This window comes from Hippocampus guttulatus, chromosome 1 (assembly GCF_054856545.1).
Source record: "Hippocampus guttulatus isolate MCC_2025c chromosome 1, RoL_Hgut_1.0, whole genome shotgun sequence".
Taxonomy (NCBI): Eukaryota; Metazoa; Chordata; class Actinopteri; order Syngnathiformes; family Syngnathidae; genus Hippocampus; species Hippocampus guttulatus.
In genome coordinates this window covers 35,126,797-35,145,414 of record NC_141261.1, presented here as the reverse complement: position 1 = coordinate 35,145,414, position 18,618 = coordinate 35,126,797, and the positions used below count along the sequence as shown (strand labels likewise).

Below are 18,618 nucleotides of genomic sequence, written 5' to 3'. Positions count from 1 at the left end.
CGGTATTTCAAATGGTGTTTTTTTTTTTTTCCATCGAGTCATAATTACCCACCGTTGTACTTTGAGTATCTCGGCTGTGGACTTGACTTTGAAAACACAATGAATGTGGGTTGCCACTGTCTTTGTTGGAAATGTTCAGTTTAGGTCAACAAAATTCAGTTCACAAACAGTGGTGGGTTGGCTCATGCGACGAGCGGTATTCACAATGTTTCTCTCCTTCTCTGCCTTCTCAGACCCCTGCTCCCTCTTCAGTGGCATTGGACATGAGCCTACAGACGCCATCGGATGTAAAGGTGAAGGAGGAGACACCAGTTGAGGTTGACTCCTCGCCACCAGACAGTCCAGACTCCATCTCTCCAACACCAGAGATCCGAACGGAGCCCTCGGACAAGGTGAAGGTAAGACACAAGCTGTGCGATTGCAAACAAAGAACGCATGCAAATGACATTCCGATGATCTTGTTTCAGGACATGCCACCCAGGAGCTCGGCCCCGACACCTACCATTGTGCGTCCAGGTTCCCTTCCGTTGCACTTGGGCTTTGACGCCCTTCAGCCCACCATGCCATCGCCCACCTCCGTTATCACACAGGCACCGCCTTCGAATCGCACTTTGGGGTGAGTCTCTTGTGCACTTCTTGACCTCCACTACTGTCTGCCCTGAAGAAAAAGCATTCAATGAAAAGCAAAACATTTTAAGCAGGACCACATAACTGGATTATTTCAGCGGATAGTTGGGACTTTCCCGACCCACCGACCTCAGCGGCAGCGGCGAGTCTTGCTCAAATACAGCCCATAGATATTTACAAACGACCTAGATGACCTGGGAAAGGTTTCTGGTACATTAGCTGCTTCATTCAAAACGTAAATCATGACACTCAAATTGATTCGCAATAAAGGAATTTATTTGGCTACATTGAACATGGAGTTGCTAGAAAATCCACAGCAAAAAGAAGACAAAATTATGCCTCACCAAATGCATGAAAGTAAAATAGAAGGACTTTACATGTACTTGCTTGTCACACACAAGGTCGTTGAAAAGTAAATCCCTGTTTTCCCCTCCTGGGACCTGGTCTTTGGTTTTCAAGACTATAATGTTAAATTTTGGACTATAAGGGCCTGGCGTCCACTTACGAGAACGTTACATCAAGTAAAAAGATAATTCTTTGTTTTTACACTCATCAGGTCCCAATTAGCCTAAATATCAAAGAGAAAATAAAAATAAAATAAAAATGCATGCCTTGCAAGAGTTCGGGTCTGTACTTGCCATTTTTTCGTGAACTCTCGTTCAGACAAGAAATGAAGATTAGAAGTGTATAGCATCGTGTTTTATTTAAAATCCAATATGCATTCGCCATCAACTTTTCAAGCCGCCTTAGAACCGCATCCACTCATTTCACAAGGAACGCTTGTGGAATGGAAGACATACTTTGATTTCTTGTTGGCCCTTCAAGTTCCTCCAAAGTTGTTGATTTGCTAGAGATGACGTGCTCCTTGAGCAAACCCCAAAGAAAAAAGTTGCTGGGTTTTGACTCAGGACTTGTGGTTGTCCACGATGACCCATCCATTCCGTTACGGCCATACTTTAAGCTAATTCTTCATTTTTTCAGAGTTGATAAGAGGATCTTCTTCCCCCTTACTCGTGGCAGTTGTGACGGTTCACAAACCAACCGCTTCAGCAAGGATGTTTTTAAAGAGATCAGACCAAACCGCACACCAACCCATCACCTCCCCAAATGCCATATGATGGTAGTCTTCAGAAGAGAGTATTTCAAAATACTAAATGAACTAATAACAATATTAATTCAAAAATAATAAATCTGGCGGCCCGGTAGTCCAGAGGTTAGCACGTCGACTTCACACTGCAGAGGTACCGGGTTCAATTCCAGCTCCGGCCTAACTGTGTGGAGTTTGCATGTTCTCCCCGGGCCTGCGTGGGCTTTCTCCGGGTCCTCCGGTTTCCTCCCACGTTCCAAAAACATGCATGGCAGGCTGATTGAACACACTAAATTGTCCCTAGCTGTGAGTGTGAGCGCGCATGGTTGTTCGTCTCTGTGTGCACTGCGATTGGCTGGCAACCGGTTCAGGCAACCCGCCTACTGCCCGAAGACGGCTGGGATAGGCTCCAGCACCCCCCGCGACCCTAGTGAGGATTAAGCGGTTCGGAAAATGGATGGATGGAAATAATAAATCTAAAAAGAAAACCAGGACAGAATTTGAATTCCCATTCAACACCACCTTTTTTATTTTTTTCGGGGACACATATGAGACATGTTAATGTAGAGCCAAACAAATTCAACATTGTCTTTTTGTGGAACAGAAATAAATTCACAAGTGTTAGACTTGTACATATTCACATTTAATTCAGTTCTTTTTTTTTAAACCAGCTGTGTGAGTGCTGTTTTACTGCTGTCATGCTACCGCGTTACTATTTGTAAAGAAAAGTGAAGGTATGTGATTAAACGTTGAAACCTCTTGCTGTGTACCGTCTTTCTTTGCAAAAAATGGGTACCTGCGGTTGATAGACAGGTGTGGCTTGTGTGTGTACGAAATGTTTTTTTCCTTTTAAAATGTAGTGGGTGCATCTTATAATCAGGTGTGCTCTAGAGCCCAAAATTACGGTATTTGTCGAATAATCTATGGATTTTCGCCGGGACGGTCTTTATGACCTGCAAAGAGTGAGCTCCACTGTATACAAAAATATATTGGGGCTGTATTTATTTTTGTTTTATCTTCCTTAGAATATTTGGTATTGAGATAATCCAAAAGTTAATTAAAAGTATCCATATTACATGACTTTAATAAGGTGGTACTTGAATTATGTTACTACTTTTTTTTAAAAGGTAACTAGTAACTGGACTGAAATACATATCAAAATCAATGCTTCCAATTCTTTGCGTGTGCGCGCGCGCACACACACACACACACACACACACTCATTCATTCATTCATTCATTTTCCGAACCACTTAATCCTCACGAGGGTCGCGGTGGGTGCTGCAGCCTATCCCGGCTGTCTTCGGGCAGTAGGCGGGGGACACCCTGAATCGGTTGCCAGCCAGTCGCAGGGCACACAGAGACGAACATCATCACCATCCACACCCACACCCACACTCACACCAAGGGACAATTTAGAGTCTTCAATCAGCCTGCCATGCATGTTTTGGAATGTGGGAGGAAACCGGAGTACCCAGAGAAAACCCACAGAGGCACGGGGAGAACATGCAAATCGAACCCGGTAGCTCTGCACTGTGAGGTCGATGCGCTAACCACTGGACCGCTATATACAGTATATATGCTGATATATGCTGGATAGCTCAGTTGGTAAGGCATCGGGAGACGGTGGTTCGAATCCCGCTTGGGGCAAAAAGAAAAAAAATGAGCATATAACACCATCCAGTGTGGGTCCTTGGGCAAGATCCTTCACGCTAATGCCTACCTCATACAATGATGAGAGACAATAAAACGAATGACTTGCCGGCTCAGACGTCGCCTGGCCAAACAAGGTCTGCGTCAGGTGCTGGGGAACCAGAGCACCTTGATGAAAAATGGGCTCCTGGAACAACGCGGAGATGGGCGAGATGCGATAACATGGCTGTTGGAATGCTACTACTCAAGTAACCCTAGTCAAAGGGGTTACATGCAGAGAATGTGGGCTAAATGGTTACTTCGAAACCCACAGTCACGGTTGACCACAAAACAACTAGTAGCTCAGTGTTTCAACATCCACAAACGGCAACTGCTGTCACAATTTGAGATTGATGAGGTACAACGCAGGTTCTATGGTGAAGGGCCCCAGGCTGCCAGATCAGAGGAGGAGGTCATGCCAGAGATTGGGAGGCAAGCCCCAATGAATGCAGATGATGAGATTGGGAGGCCAGCCCCTATGAATGAAATGTTGAGCGAGGCAGCAACTGACCAGAAAGCTAAAATCATGGCGAGAATGAAAGCTGGGCAACCTAGAAACCGATTACAACGGCTATGTGAAGTACCACCTGAAAGTCTCATGGAAAGTGTGAATGCAGCACTGAGGGCGATCCCTACCGTAACAATCACAGAAACCAATGAGCTGATATACGCTTCAGCATCAGTGATCCTAGAGATGCTTGGCTATAAGAGCAACCATGGAAGCCATGAGATACGTTACCCACCATGGAAAAGACAGTTGGAGGCTAAGATCAAGGTGGCTCGGAAAGATGTGAGTCAATTGACGAAGGCCCAGAGAGGTGTGATGAAAAGGCCGATACCCGAGAGGTACATCCAGATAACCATCCCTGAAGCACTCGAAACTGCCAAACAAAGGCTCCAAGCCTTGTCCAGCCGCCTAAAGCGGTACACGAAAGAGAATGAGGCCAGACAAATAAACAGGCTGTTCGCAACACAACCTGCGAAAGTGTACGCTCAGTGGCAGGGTCCTAACAACAGAGCTGACCCACCAAGACTGGAAACTGAAAGGTACTGGAAAGGCATATGGGAGAAGGAGGTTGCACATAACAGCAGTGCACAATGGCTGGTGACCCTGAGAGAGGAGCACAGACACCTCCCTGAACAGAACCCAGTTACCATAACAGTGGCAGACATACAGGAAAGAGTCTCAGATATGAAGAACTGGACAGCACCAGGCCCGGACATGGTCCACACCTACTGGCTAAAGAAACTCACAGCACTCCATGAGCGCCTAGCAGCACAAATGAACCAGCTGCTGAGGGATGGGACTCACCCAGGATGGCTAACCGAAGGGCGAACGATCCTGATCATGAAGGATCCCTCAAAGGGTGCAGTCCCATCCAACTATCGGCCAATATCCTGTCTCTCCACAACATGGAAGCTCATGTCAGGCATCAGTGCGGCTAAGATAAGTGGACACATGGATCAATACATGAGCGAAGCACAGAAGGGCATTGGTAGAGATACCAGTGGAGCCAAACATCAGCTCCTGGTTGACAGAACAGTCGCACAAGACTGCAGGTCCCGACATACCAACCTGTGCACAGCCTGGATTGATTACAAGAAAGCATATGACTCAATGCCACATACATGGTTCACTGAATGCTTGGAGTTGTATAAGGTGAACAGGGACCCTAAGAGCCTTCGTTGCGAACTCGATGAGGATGTGGAAAACCACACTTGAAGCCAATGACAAGCCACTTACCCAAGTGTCCATCAAATGTGGCATATACCAAGGTGATGCACTCTCCCCACTGCTGTTCTGCATAGGACTGAACCCCCTAAGCCAAGTAATCACCAAGACAGGCTATGTATACCGCCTCAGAAATGGAGCTACGACCAGTCACCTCCTCTACATGGATGACATAAAGCTGTATGCTAAGAGCGAAAGGGACATAGATTCCCTGATCCACACAACCAGGATCTACAGCAGCGACATCGGCATGTCATTCGGGCTTGAGAAATGTAGTCGGATGGTGACTAAGAGAGGAAAGGTAGTCCGCACTGAAGGGGTCTCACTCCCTGAAGGAACAATAGCAGACATTGAGGACAGCTACAAGTACCTCGGTATACCACAAGCCAATGGCAACCTCGAACTGGCAACAAGGAAAGCGGCTACGGCCAAATACCTCCAGCGAGTGAGGCAAGTCCTAAGAAGCCAGCTCAATGGCAAGAATAAGACCCAGGCAAGAAACAGCTATGCCCTGCCAGTGATCAGATACCCTGCAGGAATAATAAGGTGGCCAAAGGAAGAGATTCAGACCACGGACGTTAAGACCCGAAAGCTCCTAACCATGGGTTCCATCCCAAATCCAGCACCCTGAGACTGTACGCAAGCCGAAAGGAAGGAGGCCGGGGACTAGTGAGTGTGAGAGCCACTGTCCAGGATGAAACATCCAAGCTCCATGAATACATCAAGGAGAAGGCTCCAACGGATGACGTACTCAGAGAATGTCTCAGACAATGCGGAACAGAGGATGAGGCGCTGGAAGAGGGACCATCATGGGAGGACAAGCCCCTACACGGGATGTACCACCGGACCATAACTGAAGTGGCTGATCTCAAGAAGTCCTATCAGTGGCTAGAGAGGGCTGGCCTGAAGGACAGCATAGAGGCACTCATCCTGGCTGCTCAGGAGCAGGCCCTGAGCACCAGAGCCATTGAGGCCCAGATATACCACACCAGACAAGACCCAAGGTGTAGGTTGTGCAAAGAGGCACCTGAGACGATCCAACACATAACTGCAGGGTGTAAGATGCTGGCAGGGAAAGCCTACATGGAACGCCATAACCAGGTGGCTGGCATAGTCTACCGAAACATCTGTGCGGAGTATGGACTGGAAACCCCAAGGTCAAAATGGGAAACACCTCCGAAGGTGGTGGAGAATGACAGAGCGAAGATCCTGTGGGACTTCCAGATCCAGACTGACAAGATGGTAATGGCGAACCAACCAGATATCGTGATCATAGATAAAGGGCAGAGGAAAGCCGTTGTAGTGGATGTAGCGGTCCCAAGTGACGGTAACATCAGAAAGAAGGAACACGAGAAACTCGAGAAATACCAAGGGCTCAGAGAGGAGCTGGAGAGAGCCTGGAAGGTAAAGGTGACAGTCGTGCCTGTGGTGGTCGGAGCACTCGGGGCAGTGACCCCCAAACTAGATGAGTGGTTGCAACAGATCCCGGGAACAACATCGGACATCTCAGTCCAGAAATGTGCAGTGCTGGGAACAGCAAGGATACTGCGCAGAACCCTCAAGCTTCCTGGCCTTTGGTTGAGGACCCGAGCTGAATGAGGGACGAACGCCACCCGAGGGGTGAGACGAGAATATTATATTATTATATAAAACACATTTAAACATACATATATAAAATATTTTTACACACACATACACACACACCAATAAAGGGGCGGGGAGTTAATATGTAAAGTTGATATGTTGCGGAACATTTGGATCTTTGTCACCTATGCAAACTCCTCTAATTTCTGTCTAGTTCACCAACAAGCCACTACCCCATGATGATGCTTCCCTCGGGCCAGGCTGTGCCTGTCCTCCCAGGGCCTGTTCAGATGCCCTCTGTCATCAATGTAAGACCTGCAAAAAAAATTTGAGGGGATGAAAAATGTCAGTCACTGCAGCATATGGTGCATTTTATCTGCTCCCAAGCTGGCCCGACCCATGTGCATGGTACCAAACATTCCCGGGATCCCTGGGCCTCCTCTGGGAAGCAGCAGCAGCGGTTCAAACTCTCCTTCTGGCTACAGTATTCACTCCGAAGCCAAGATGGTAAGCGCTTGATTAGCTCTCTATTTTTAATGTTTTTATCTCTCCCCTGTTTTTGTCTGCATCTTCACCCTGCAGCCAGCCACTGCCTTCCCTTTGACTCAGTTTCTTAGTCATATGACTTTTTATTATTGCACTTAACCCTTGAGACACAAATTCATTAAATTAATATGCGCAATCGGGAAGCAATGGAAGGGAAATTTAAAACAATGTTTGTACTAACCAAAGTGATCTCGGCTATCAGTGTTGGCACCATATTGGTAAAAAAATGTCAACAAAAAAGAAGGATTACAGACATGCACCTAAAGCATCGTAACTGATTTTATTTTGACGATAAAATCTGCACACACACACACACCGAAAAATTTTCATTCATGCAAGAACTTGAAACACGCCACAGAAAAAAAACCAACATGATATCCACCTCTTCTCTTAAGGGTCAAAAGAAGGTAAGTCGGGAGGAGACTAGGGAGTCGTTTGTGAATACAAATACAAATGAATGTAAAATGGAGCCAAACTGTTGACAACTTTGTGGATCATAGAGCAGTCGACAACACATCAGCAATTAGCCGAGTGCAGGGCTCCATTTCCTCATAATACATAACTACCGTATTTTCCAGACGATAAGTCACTCCTGAGTGTAAGTCGCACCAGCCATAAAATGCATAATAAAGAAAAAAAACATACACAAGTCGCACTGGAGTATAAGTCGCATTTGGGGGGGAAATGTCTGTGATAAAATCCAACCCCAAGAACAGACATGTCATCTTGAAAGGCAATTTTAAAAAAAAAGAGAAAACAACACGCTGAATAAGTGTACAATATGCTCACGTTACATGACGCATAAACGACAAACTGAGAACGTGCCTGGTATGTTCAAATAACATATTAAGAGTTATTCAAATAACTCTAGCATAAAGAACATGCTAACAAGTTCACCAAACCATCAATGTCGCTCCAAATCACTAAATCCAATGGAATCTTCACCCTCTGTGTCACTTTAGAGCAACTCCACCAACTCCGGAGGTAGAAGATGCAGCGCTTCCTCTTCTACGTCGCTTACGTCAGACTCATCGTGGTTTTATCAACACAGGTCTAGAGCGGCCTCTTGCGGTTTCATGTGAAAATAACATGTGAAATGATATAATAATGTGTTAATCATTTCACCCAGAAATCGCTCCTGCGTATAAGTCGCACCCCCAGCCAATATATTATATACATATATACACATATGTGTGCACACACACATATGTGTATATATGTATATAATAGGATGCTGGTCTGTCAAGGAGGGGAAGCCTCAATTTCGGGCTACATCATAAAATGTGTCCGTTTATTTATACGCGAATTCTACTCTCCGTTCCTTTTCAAGAAAATGATCTGTGGCCCTGTCATACCAACAAGGCCTCTTTTCCAGGGTCTTAACTGGGGTGATATAAGTCAGTCTGCGAACACAAGCAACGACAATAAAACACACCAGAAATAAAAGATTAATCTGTCGCTTGTCGTTTTTAACAAAGACAGTGTCGCTAAAATGATTAGAAGAAGTCTCCAGCTCAACTCAGAACAGAATGAGAATTGAAAAATGCTCCCACGGATGCCTACACCAAAAGATCAGTGAGTGGCTCATATCGCTGTCAATCAAAAAGAGATTCAGCCTCAGACAGATCATCCAATCATCCTGCAGAAAACCTGAGCTTCTGGGCTAGCCCATAAACGCCCACTGTCCATAGACTCCCAGAGACGCTGAGCGTCCAATGGGCGGGACAAAACTAGCATTTATCCAATGACTCGTCTCGTTTCAATGCATTGGGACAACCTACACTGAACTCTCGAGACACCCAGCATCCGCGCTGTAGACGCTCAGTGTCCACACAGTTTAAAGTGCAGTGAAGCTGTGGGAATGAATGAGAAGAGAGTCGCGTCGTAACCAGTAATAAGAAGCTGATTCGGAACAAAAGTTGAGCGCGTTGCAGCGCATATTTAGTCAATGACATGTCCACACAATTGTACGTACACACATATATTTGATCACTTATTTTTTGACATTTTAGGGGAAGCTGAGCTTCCCTTGCAGTCTTAGAGCAATCGCCTCTGATGTATATGTATATATTATATAAGAACAAAAAGTTTATAAATAAATATAAAATATAGACATAAGCATATTAAAAATGGGTGAGTGTGGGTGAGTCCAGGTTTTCAGGTCTGTCTATTCAATAGCCTGACAGCAGTTGTCAGTAACGAAGGGTGGTATCTCTCCTTCTTGCAGCGCGGGTGTATCAGTTTCTGGCTGAAGGAGCTGCCCAGTGCTGTTGTCACGGTGCCCTGGAGGGCGTGGGAGGGTCTGACCATCATAGCTTTTAGCTTGTCTAGCATCCTCCTGTTGCCCACCTCCTCCAGAGTGTCCAGGGAGCAGCCCAGGATAGAGCTGGCCCTCCTGACCAGTCGCTCCAGTCTCTCTCTGTCCCGGGCTGAGATGCTGCCTAACCAGCAGATGATGCCATAAGGAATGGCTGAGGCCACCACAGAGTCATAGAAGGTCTTAAGGTGTGATCCCTGAACTCCAAAAGACCTCAGTTTTCAGAGTAGATCAGAGCGTCCGTGTTGGTAGACCAGTCTAGTTTATTGTTGAGAAGAACACCCAGGTACTTGTAGGAGGTCACCCTCTCTATGTCCATACCCTGGATGTTCATCGGTGCAGGTGAAGACAGTTTCCTGTAGAAATCCACAACCAACTCCTTCGTTTTCCTGGGGTTGATCTGGAGGTGGTTCTGCAGGCACCATTCCACGAAGTCCTCCGTCAATCCCCTGTACTCCCAATCATCTCCATCTGTAATGAGGCAGACGATCGCGGACTCATCAGAGAACTTCTGAAGGTGGCAGGTTGGAGTGACGTAGCTTAAGTCTGAGGTGTAGAGAGCGTAAACAGGAATGGAGCCAGGACAGTCCAGTACATACGCACACCTGTGGGGTATCCAGGGCAGTCTACTAACAAAATTGCATCCGACAATCATTCCCGTATCTCAGCATCCGCACAACTCCCACTGAGCCATGGTGGTCAATTCTATGTGAAGTGGGAATCAGGATGACAAAAGAAATGAAAAGAAGAAACACCATTTCTCAAACACTGAAACTGAGGTGGCGGCGAGGAAGGCATATTGTATAGTGGCCTGGGCAGCATCACAACAACCAAAAGAAAATGCAGCGAGTGGCAATAAATCACTGTTGCGGGGAATGCGTGGGTTCAACGGGGAGGACAGTATGGGACGTTTGAAAAACAATGGTCCGGACTTAAAAACAGATGTGAAAAAAAAAAATTGTGGCCCAAAGTTGCCCTGCGATTGGCTGGCAACCGGTTCAGGCAACCCGCCTACTGCCCGAAGACGGAAAATGAATGAATGAATGAATGAAAGAGTGTTCCCGCTGCTGTTGGAGGTAGGGGCTGGGGCAAGCATTCTTTCTTGCAACTCTTGCAGCGGCAATAGGGGCCCGACTTACCAAGCGTCATTTATCTTCGCTGCCCCATTTGCTATCAAGGTCTCTCCACTGATTGATGCATTTTTCCATAGCGTCTGAAGGCAGCGCTGTCCCAACAGAGCCCATCAGGACACAGCATAGGCATGATGGCCATGGGCAACAGTCCTATGGTACCTCAGAGAGCGGAACAGAGCCAGCTTCTCGTGCAGCAGCCAGATGCTCCGTCACCTGCACAGCCCCAGGTACGCAGTGTCCTCTGTTCCTCGTAAGGATGTTCTTGATAACAAACATGTACACTTGCATGTCTTGTACAGTGCCTTGTGAAATTATTGGCCCCACCCGCCCTTTTTCAACAAATAACTGAAAAGTAGGGCATGTGAAATTCTTCATCCCGCTTTTGTCTCAGTGTAAACAACTGACTCCAGAGGTTTCGTGATGATTCTAAATGATCCAATGTTGAACGAAGTGACTAATGATGCTGGTGTTCCCCTGTCTGTAATCTAGTCTCGGGATACTTTGGAAATACACGTGCTTTGTGAGGGTCTCAGAAGTGTGTTCAAAGAACATTGCGGAGCAAGCCGCATCGTGATGACCAAGCAACACACCAGGTATATCCGGAATAAAGGTGTGCAAAAGTTTAAAGCAGCCGAGATGCCCATTATTACTCCGGTTAAGCTGAGGTGGGCCAATCTGTCCACAGGACAAATGTTAGTCGCACACTGCACAAATTTGGCCTTTATTTGAGTGGCAAGAAGAAAGTTATTTCACAAAGAAAACCATCGAAATTCCCGTTTGAAGTTTGCAACAAGCCACCTGCGCGAGACACCAAGTGTAGAAGGTGCTGTAGTCAGATGAGACCAAAATTGAGACTTGACAAAATGAGACTTTTTGGACGAAATCCAGAACGTTATGTTTGGTGTAAAAGTAACACTGTACATCACTCTGAACACACCATCCCCACTATCAATCTTGGTGGTCTGTAGCTTTTATTCAGCAGGGACATTGAAGATCATTAAAATTGATTGGGAGATGCATGGAGCCACCTACAGGGCCATGAAGAAAAATTTCCAATAGAAGCATTCAAAACTAAACATACCCAGGTCTTAGACCAGAATCCAATTGAGAATATGTGGAAAGAGCTGAACTCTGCTATTCACAATGGCTCATTCCATGGCTCAGGAGGTAGAGCGGGTCATCCAGTTACCGCTGTTCAGTCTGAATCATGTGTTGTTGTGTCCTTGAGTAAGACACTTCACCCTCCTTGCAAAGAACAGGAGGTGGAAAGCTACCAAAATACAGCAGGTTATAGTGCTGAAAAAAAGTTTTCTGCTGTCCCTTTGATGACTTCTCATCAGCTCCAACTCTCTTGATGCTGAAACATGCCGAAGAAAGAGACTTAAACTGTGAATGCTTATTTTACGCGAACTTCCGCTGGATGTTCTTCTCTGCCGTCCCTCTGTTGGAATGAGGCTTAGGGCTGTCTTTTTCTTCTTTTTTTTCCAACGACTGTGATGTACCCAAACAACCGAGGTGACTCAAGCTTTTCACTCTTCTCGCCGCCACACCCTGTGTCTGCCTGTCCCCCACCTCCCCACCCATCTGCAGGTATCACCAGCACAGCCCACAGGTGGGCGTCGGCGACGGACGGCAGACGACGACCCAGACGAGCGAAGGCAGCGCTTCCTGGAGAGGAATCGGGCGGCGGCATCGCGCTGCAGGCAGAAACGTAAACTGTGGGTCAACTCTTTGGAAAAAAAGGCAGAGGAGCTCAGCAGCATGAACATCTCACTGTCGGTACGTCTATTCCCAGAGGTTGTCAGATAACAAAATGATGTCTGAAAAGCATTTGTTCACTGGATGCTTTGACGTTTGCAATTCATTTGGTTCATCCGTCCCGAGTACAGTCTAATGCGGTGGGGGCTGAAAAACCCGATATGGGGTTACAGTTCTCTCGTCGCTCGTCAGGCAACATGCGCTACAATTGCCAGGTGTGCGGCAAAGACTCAATTCTGACTTCCGATAGATTTTACGGGATTTTTAGATTTCAATTGCCGGTTGCTGGTGATTTTGCTTTTCATGTCCGCAGTTTGAATGATTCTGATTAGAATCAGACCAGACTCGAAACCAGAAAAGCCACTGTAGAAAATGTTGCTCAGTGATATGAGCTGTGATGAATGTGAAGCATATTGCTCCAAGCAAAGTCCATTTTTTCTTAACGGTTTGCTGAATTGTTTGTTGGACTTGACCAGAACGAGGTGTCTCTGTTGCGAAACGAGGTGGCACATTTGAAGCAGCTGCTGCTGGCACACAAGGACTGTCCTGTCACCACCCTGCAGAAGAAATCCACCTACCTGGGTGAGCCGAACAAAAAAAAAAAAAAACATACAAACAAAAAAAGACCCTTTGCTGTGAGAACGTTTGGCAAGAAACTATCATTCATATTATTTTTAGTGCAGATGTGGCAAGCAGATTCAGTTTTTAGAAGACAGCGTTGCCGACATTTATGTTTCATGTCCGTGGTTGTGATCAGTTCTCGTTGTTACAGCAGTTCTATATCAGTGGTACCACTGATACCAAACCCAACCAGTCCATATGCACATTCACCGAACCCTTCATTACTGAATATTAAAAAATGATTTATTACAAATTCAAGACATATAAAACTGCATTTATTAAAAACTGAAAAAAGTAAATACAATTAGTACAAGTATAAAGTATACGTTTTTTAATTGTGCACAAAATGAACCAGCCAGTGATGGCCAAGTGGGCGTATCATAACTAATTGACTTGTTGAGTCAGTGCGTCTTCGTCTCCATAGCAGAGGCTGTGTCGAACCCGCCCCAGGGTTTGATTGAACCCTGGTTACGAACCACTGCTCTATATAAAGCTTTATTGTATTGTATTGCATTTCCTCTAGCGTGGTGCCATCTAGTGGATGCATAGCTTCATCGCAGCCACTATTGTAGCTTCTATTCGCTGCGCTTTATAATGCACTACGCCCTATATATGAAAACAGAATTAAATAGCAGCAGGCCATTCATTGAAGGAGCACTTTATAGTCCGAAGCACTTTATCGTGCAGAAAATTATACATAAGTTCCGAATGTCACTCTAAGGGGAAGTACGGTGTCCCCAAAGGGACACAAGACATACCTGCTCGATACAAGCTGTTCCAAGTCGGCATAAATAAAATGCCGTATTGACTTGATCATAGGAGGCGGTAGTGTGCCGTGTGCCGTGTGCCAATTTCAATGTTGCGCCTTTTATTCACAGTAGCTGTGGACGAGAACATGAAAGATACCTCGGAGCCAACGGGTTCCCCCGCGCCAGTGATCCAGCACAGCTCGTTGGCGCCCAGCCCCTCGGCCAGCCACAACGGCCTGAGCTCGAGGGCGGCGGCCGAAGCCATGGCCATGTCTGTGCTGGCCGGTTTGGGTCAGCAGCAAAGTGTCGAGAGCGGAGCATCTCACATCATCATGGCCGCACATTCGCAGTCCGCCGCCAGATGATGAGCACTGTCGCCACGCGGACTCCCCTCACGTTGTCACTCGAGGAAGAAGAGCGGCCTCTTCCCGGCCTCTTCAAGCCCCTCTTCTGTCGAGCCATCGCGCTGTGGCCTGGAGCTCAGTAGCAGCCTTCTGGAAATGGACTGAGACTTTTGAGAGAGCTTCCTGTTCACTTTGCCATAGATGACAGGGGCTGGACTCCCCCTTTTTGCTCTTTGTTGTGTCTTTACCTCCCCACTCAATGGTTCACATGTACCACTCATACCTAAGATTGCAGACAACACTCAGGCTTGTTCAGCGGGATTTACACAGCACGTCTGAGTGTCCACGTGATTGGCCTGCGGCTGGATTGGACCCTCCCTTTGGCAGAGCTGGTATTACCCAACTTTTTTGTGAACAAAGGACTTTGATTTGGACCTTGTGTGCCCGGTGTGGTGCATTTGAGTCCGTCGGATGAGAAAGGAGCACTAAGGGGAGATCGAGATTGCTGCCTTAGCATCTCACTGGACTATATCAGATTTTTTGGGATGTATTTTTAGGTTCACCCGTATCTGATATCACTGCGGTTTCATTTACCGAACACAAGAAACAAGCTGCAGGTTCTAAAATGCACGTGAATAGCCGCACAGGTGTCAACATGGAAGTAAGCAACAGTATAAACGGTAAAACGTAAGGTCGTGTTTATTTGGCCTGAAACTACCCTTCCTCTTTATTAGTTTGAATGCAGCTAACCTCCTATAAAATATGACATCTATTCCTTATGCTCTATAGTACAACTCTAAAGTATTTACATCAGAGGTGTCCAAACTTTTTTTTCCCCCTCAAAGGTCGCATACAGAAAAATAGAAGAAAGGGGCCATCTTAACTCATTCAATCCCAGCCATTTTCACTGGAGCAACCCCCTCAATCCCAGCGTTTTACTGGATTTTGACTGATCTTGCAAGGCCCACAGAATATTTGGTTCTAATGCTATATAAACATAGAGCCTACCAAAATAAAGTTTGGACTCTCTTCTTTCAGCAGAAAAAAAAAATTCAATCTTGTTCCATTCTTCAGCGATCGGCATTACAAAATGGCTCAGTTTCATGAAAATGGCGATTCTTGGGCAAAACAACGGAGAAAAAAGCTTTTTGTAAAAGCATGCATTTCAAGCATGTGAGGCACCACTGCCACCTACTGGTCGCTTTTTACATGATTTACAATGCAAACGGCTTATTCTCATTCATAGATTGCATCAGACCCTCCTCCTCTCTATGACGCACAAAAAAGACTTAGACGTACGTACAAGTACGTCCTTGGTAGGCGGGGCCTAATTTTAAAAAGACGTACAAGTACGTCTTGTGGAATGAAAGAGTTAAATTCATATTTTTTAACTTCTTAAACATCCAAAAAATCAATCAAGCGATGATACATTGTTCAAATCATGTTTTGAAAAACTGCTTTGTCGGGTCTTTCAGCTGAAGGTGATAAGGAAAATATGAGGGGGGGGGGGGGGGGTTCTTAAAGTTTTGGGGTGGCCCGTGGCCTTGCGTCTCAGGAGAATAGATTGGCACCTCCACTGTGCAGGAGCTAAATCGCATCTCCTCATTCACGACCAAAGCAAAAGTGATCAGTCCTTAGCCGCCCATACTTGAGCATCATTAATTTTTATGTAGTCACAAATTGAATCTTGACCCCAAGCAGAAAAAGGAGGAAAACATTTGTTTCGTTTATTCTTTACAAAAAATCGAGTACAATTTGAGCCTGTAATTTATTTGTATATTTGCATATCTAGAAAAGCTTTATTAACAGTAGTGATTATACTCTCCATCACTCCCCCCAATTTTTCGACAGCTATACTTCTAACACTCGCCAAATCATGCCACCCGCACCGTTATTTTTAGTATATTCCGTGGGCCGTTGAAAATGGTTGGACTAAAATCGCCCCTGGCTGTAGTTTGGACACCACTGATTTATTTAATCTAAAATTTTCTCTGCTAATCGGATCAATGCGTACGCAACATAATTTGTTGTGGAGTCACTCAATGTTCCGGGCCGGTCATGTTAGCAGATAGCAGATTTATGATCTCGTGTTTTTCCTCTGAAAAAGGCCTTATTATGACATGAGCATATCTGATTTTACGCCATTTTTCATCCTGATGATGCCAAAAAATCATCATTGTGTTTTGATACAGGGTGTAAATCTCGCCTTTTTGAAACGTTTTCACCTCAAAAGAGTGCCTCTACTTTTAAGCCATGCCCCATGGCCCATATGTAAAATACTCATAAATATCCTGGAAAGTGCCTCTCACACACCAATGTCAATTTAAAAATCGTACCTCATGTTATACCCCTTTATGAGAAATATTATCAACTGTTGATGGTTTTCCCAACATAGTGCGTTGCTTATGCCTAATCATGTATAATAGTTGGATTTATTTTCTTCCTTTGGCCTATTATATATATATACACATTTACACACACACGCACGCACACACTGCTCAAAAAATTTAAAGCAGCACTTTTTAGTATGAGTATCATCACGTCTTTTAAACGTCTGGGATATTGATCTGGTGAGTTACAAAACAGGGACTTGTTAATTAGTTGCAGCTGCTTTGGTGTCAATGAAATCAACAACAGATGTGCTAGAGGGGTAACAATGAGACGACCATCAAAACGGGAATTGTTTGACAGGTGGAGGGCACTGACAAGTTCTTCCCTCTTCCTCTTTTCTGACAGTTTTTCTACTAGCTTTGCATTTGGTGCGTATCAGTGTCACTACCGGTAGCTTGAGGCGGTACCTGGACCCTACAGAAGTTGCACAGACAGGGCAAGAGGGCACATTCAAGTGCTGTCCTGGAGGAATTTTGGGTCTAAGGCTTGCTTTCTCACCCAGCACGGTCTCAAGAGCATGGAGGAGATTCCAAGAGACTGGCAGTTAGTCTAGGAGAGCTGGACAGGGCCAGAGAAGGTGCTTAACCCACCAGTAGGACCAGGATCTCCTTTGTGCAATGAGGAACAGGATGAGCACTGCCAGAAGCCTTCAAAATGATCTCCAGCTCCAGCAGGCTACTGCATGTGTGAATGCCTCTGACCAAACAATCAGAAGCAGACCTCACGAGGGTGGCCTGAGAGCATGACGTCCTCTACTCGTGGGTCCTGTGCTCACTGCCCGGCACCGTGGAGCTTGACTGGCATTTGCCAGCGATCACCAGCATTGCCAAGTATGCCATTGGCGCTCTGTGCTTTTTACAGATCAGAGCGGATTCACCCTGAGTATGTGTGACAGACAGGGTCTGGAGAGGCCGTGTAGAACGTTATGCTATGCTAGGTAATAACATCATTTAGGATGATTGGTTTGGTGGTGGGTCAGTGATGGTCTGGGGGTGTGTAGCCATGAACGGACGCACAGACCTCTTACAGGCTCGACACCTCAACTGCCATTAGGTATCGGGATGAATGAAATCCTTGGAGCCATTTTCAGACCTTGTGCTGGTGCAATGGGTCCTGGGTTGCTCCTGATACCGGGCAATGTCAGGCCTCCCAGGGTATACAGGCAGTACCTGGAGAGTGAAGGAATTGGTACGATGAGTGGCACCAATCCAACAGAAAACCTCTGGGGCGTGATCATGTTGCGGTCCATCCGACGCCACCAAGTTGTACCTCCGACCGTCCAGGAGCTCTCAAGTGTTGCCTTGATCCGGATCTGGGAGGAGATACCCAAGGACAACATCCGCCATCTCATGACGAGCATGCATACGAGCACATGGGGGTTATACAAACTAGCGAGTACTATTTGGAGTTGCTGTAATGAAATTTAAGTAACCTCAACTAACTCGGTTCGGTGCTTAAGTGGTTAGCGCGTCAACCTCACAGTGCATAGGTCGTGGGTTCGATCCCCGGCTCCAGCCTCCCTGTGTGGAGTCTCCCCGTGCCTGCGTGGGTTTTCTCCGGGTTCTCCGGTTTCCTCCCACATTCCAAAAACATCCATGGCAGGCTGGTTGAACACTCGAAATTGACTCAAAGGTGTGAGTGTGAATGGTTGTTTGTTTCTGTGTGCCCTGCGATTGGCTGGCAACCAGTTCAGGGTGTCCCCCGCCGACTGCCCAAAGACAGCTGGGGTAGGCGCCAGCACCCCCGCAACCCTTGTGAGGATAAAGCGGTTCAGAAAATGGATGGATGGATGAATGAACTAACCTGCAGCATTGTTTTTATCCACTTTGATTTTCCAGGTTTCTATGAATTGAGGCAGATGTAGGTTGATAGATTTTAATTGCGTCAAAGGAGGATGCGGCATGCTTTTATTCCTTACAGATTAGCCAGTCTATGACAGCAGAGATGGACCGCATGCTTTTTTTTTTCACCAAGAGCTCTGATGGGCTTTCAGAGTGTTTCTTTGATTTATTTTTTGAGCAGTCTATTTATTATACTC

The 18,618-nt window shown here is 46.1% G+C and overlaps 1 protein-coding gene across 6 annotated transcripts in view; it reads left to right on the top strand.

The window, feature by feature from the left end:
* atf7a (activating transcription factor 7a) overlaps nucleotides 1–14,880 on the top strand; it is a 41,417-nt gene extending 26,537 nt beyond the window's left edge. For 2 of the 6 annotated variants that reach the window (XM_086128196.1, XM_086128187.1), the window contains 8 exons: nucleotides 234–398; nucleotides 468–616; nucleotides 6,936–7,029; nucleotides 7,109–7,228; nucleotides 10,795–10,944; nucleotides 12,308–12,496; nucleotides 12,952–13,057; nucleotides 13,975–14,880. In XM_086128196.1, coding sequence (XP_085984322.1) covers nucleotides 234–398; nucleotides 468–616; nucleotides 6,936–7,029; nucleotides 7,109–7,228; nucleotides 10,795–10,944; nucleotides 12,308–12,496; nucleotides 12,952–13,057; nucleotides 13,975–14,210 — 1,209 coding nt within the window. In that variant the 3' untranslated portion in view covers nucleotides 14,211–14,880. Of the gene's footprint in view, nucleotides 1–233; nucleotides 617–6,935; nucleotides 7,030–7,108; nucleotides 7,229–10,794; nucleotides 10,945–12,307; nucleotides 12,497–12,951; nucleotides 13,058–13,974 lie in introns of all 6 variants that reach the window. The other 4 variants (XM_086128179.1, XM_086128171.1, XM_086128164.1 and 1 more) reach the window with 4 other exon arrangements.
* Nucleotides 14,881–18,618: the final 3,738 nt, after the last annotated feature.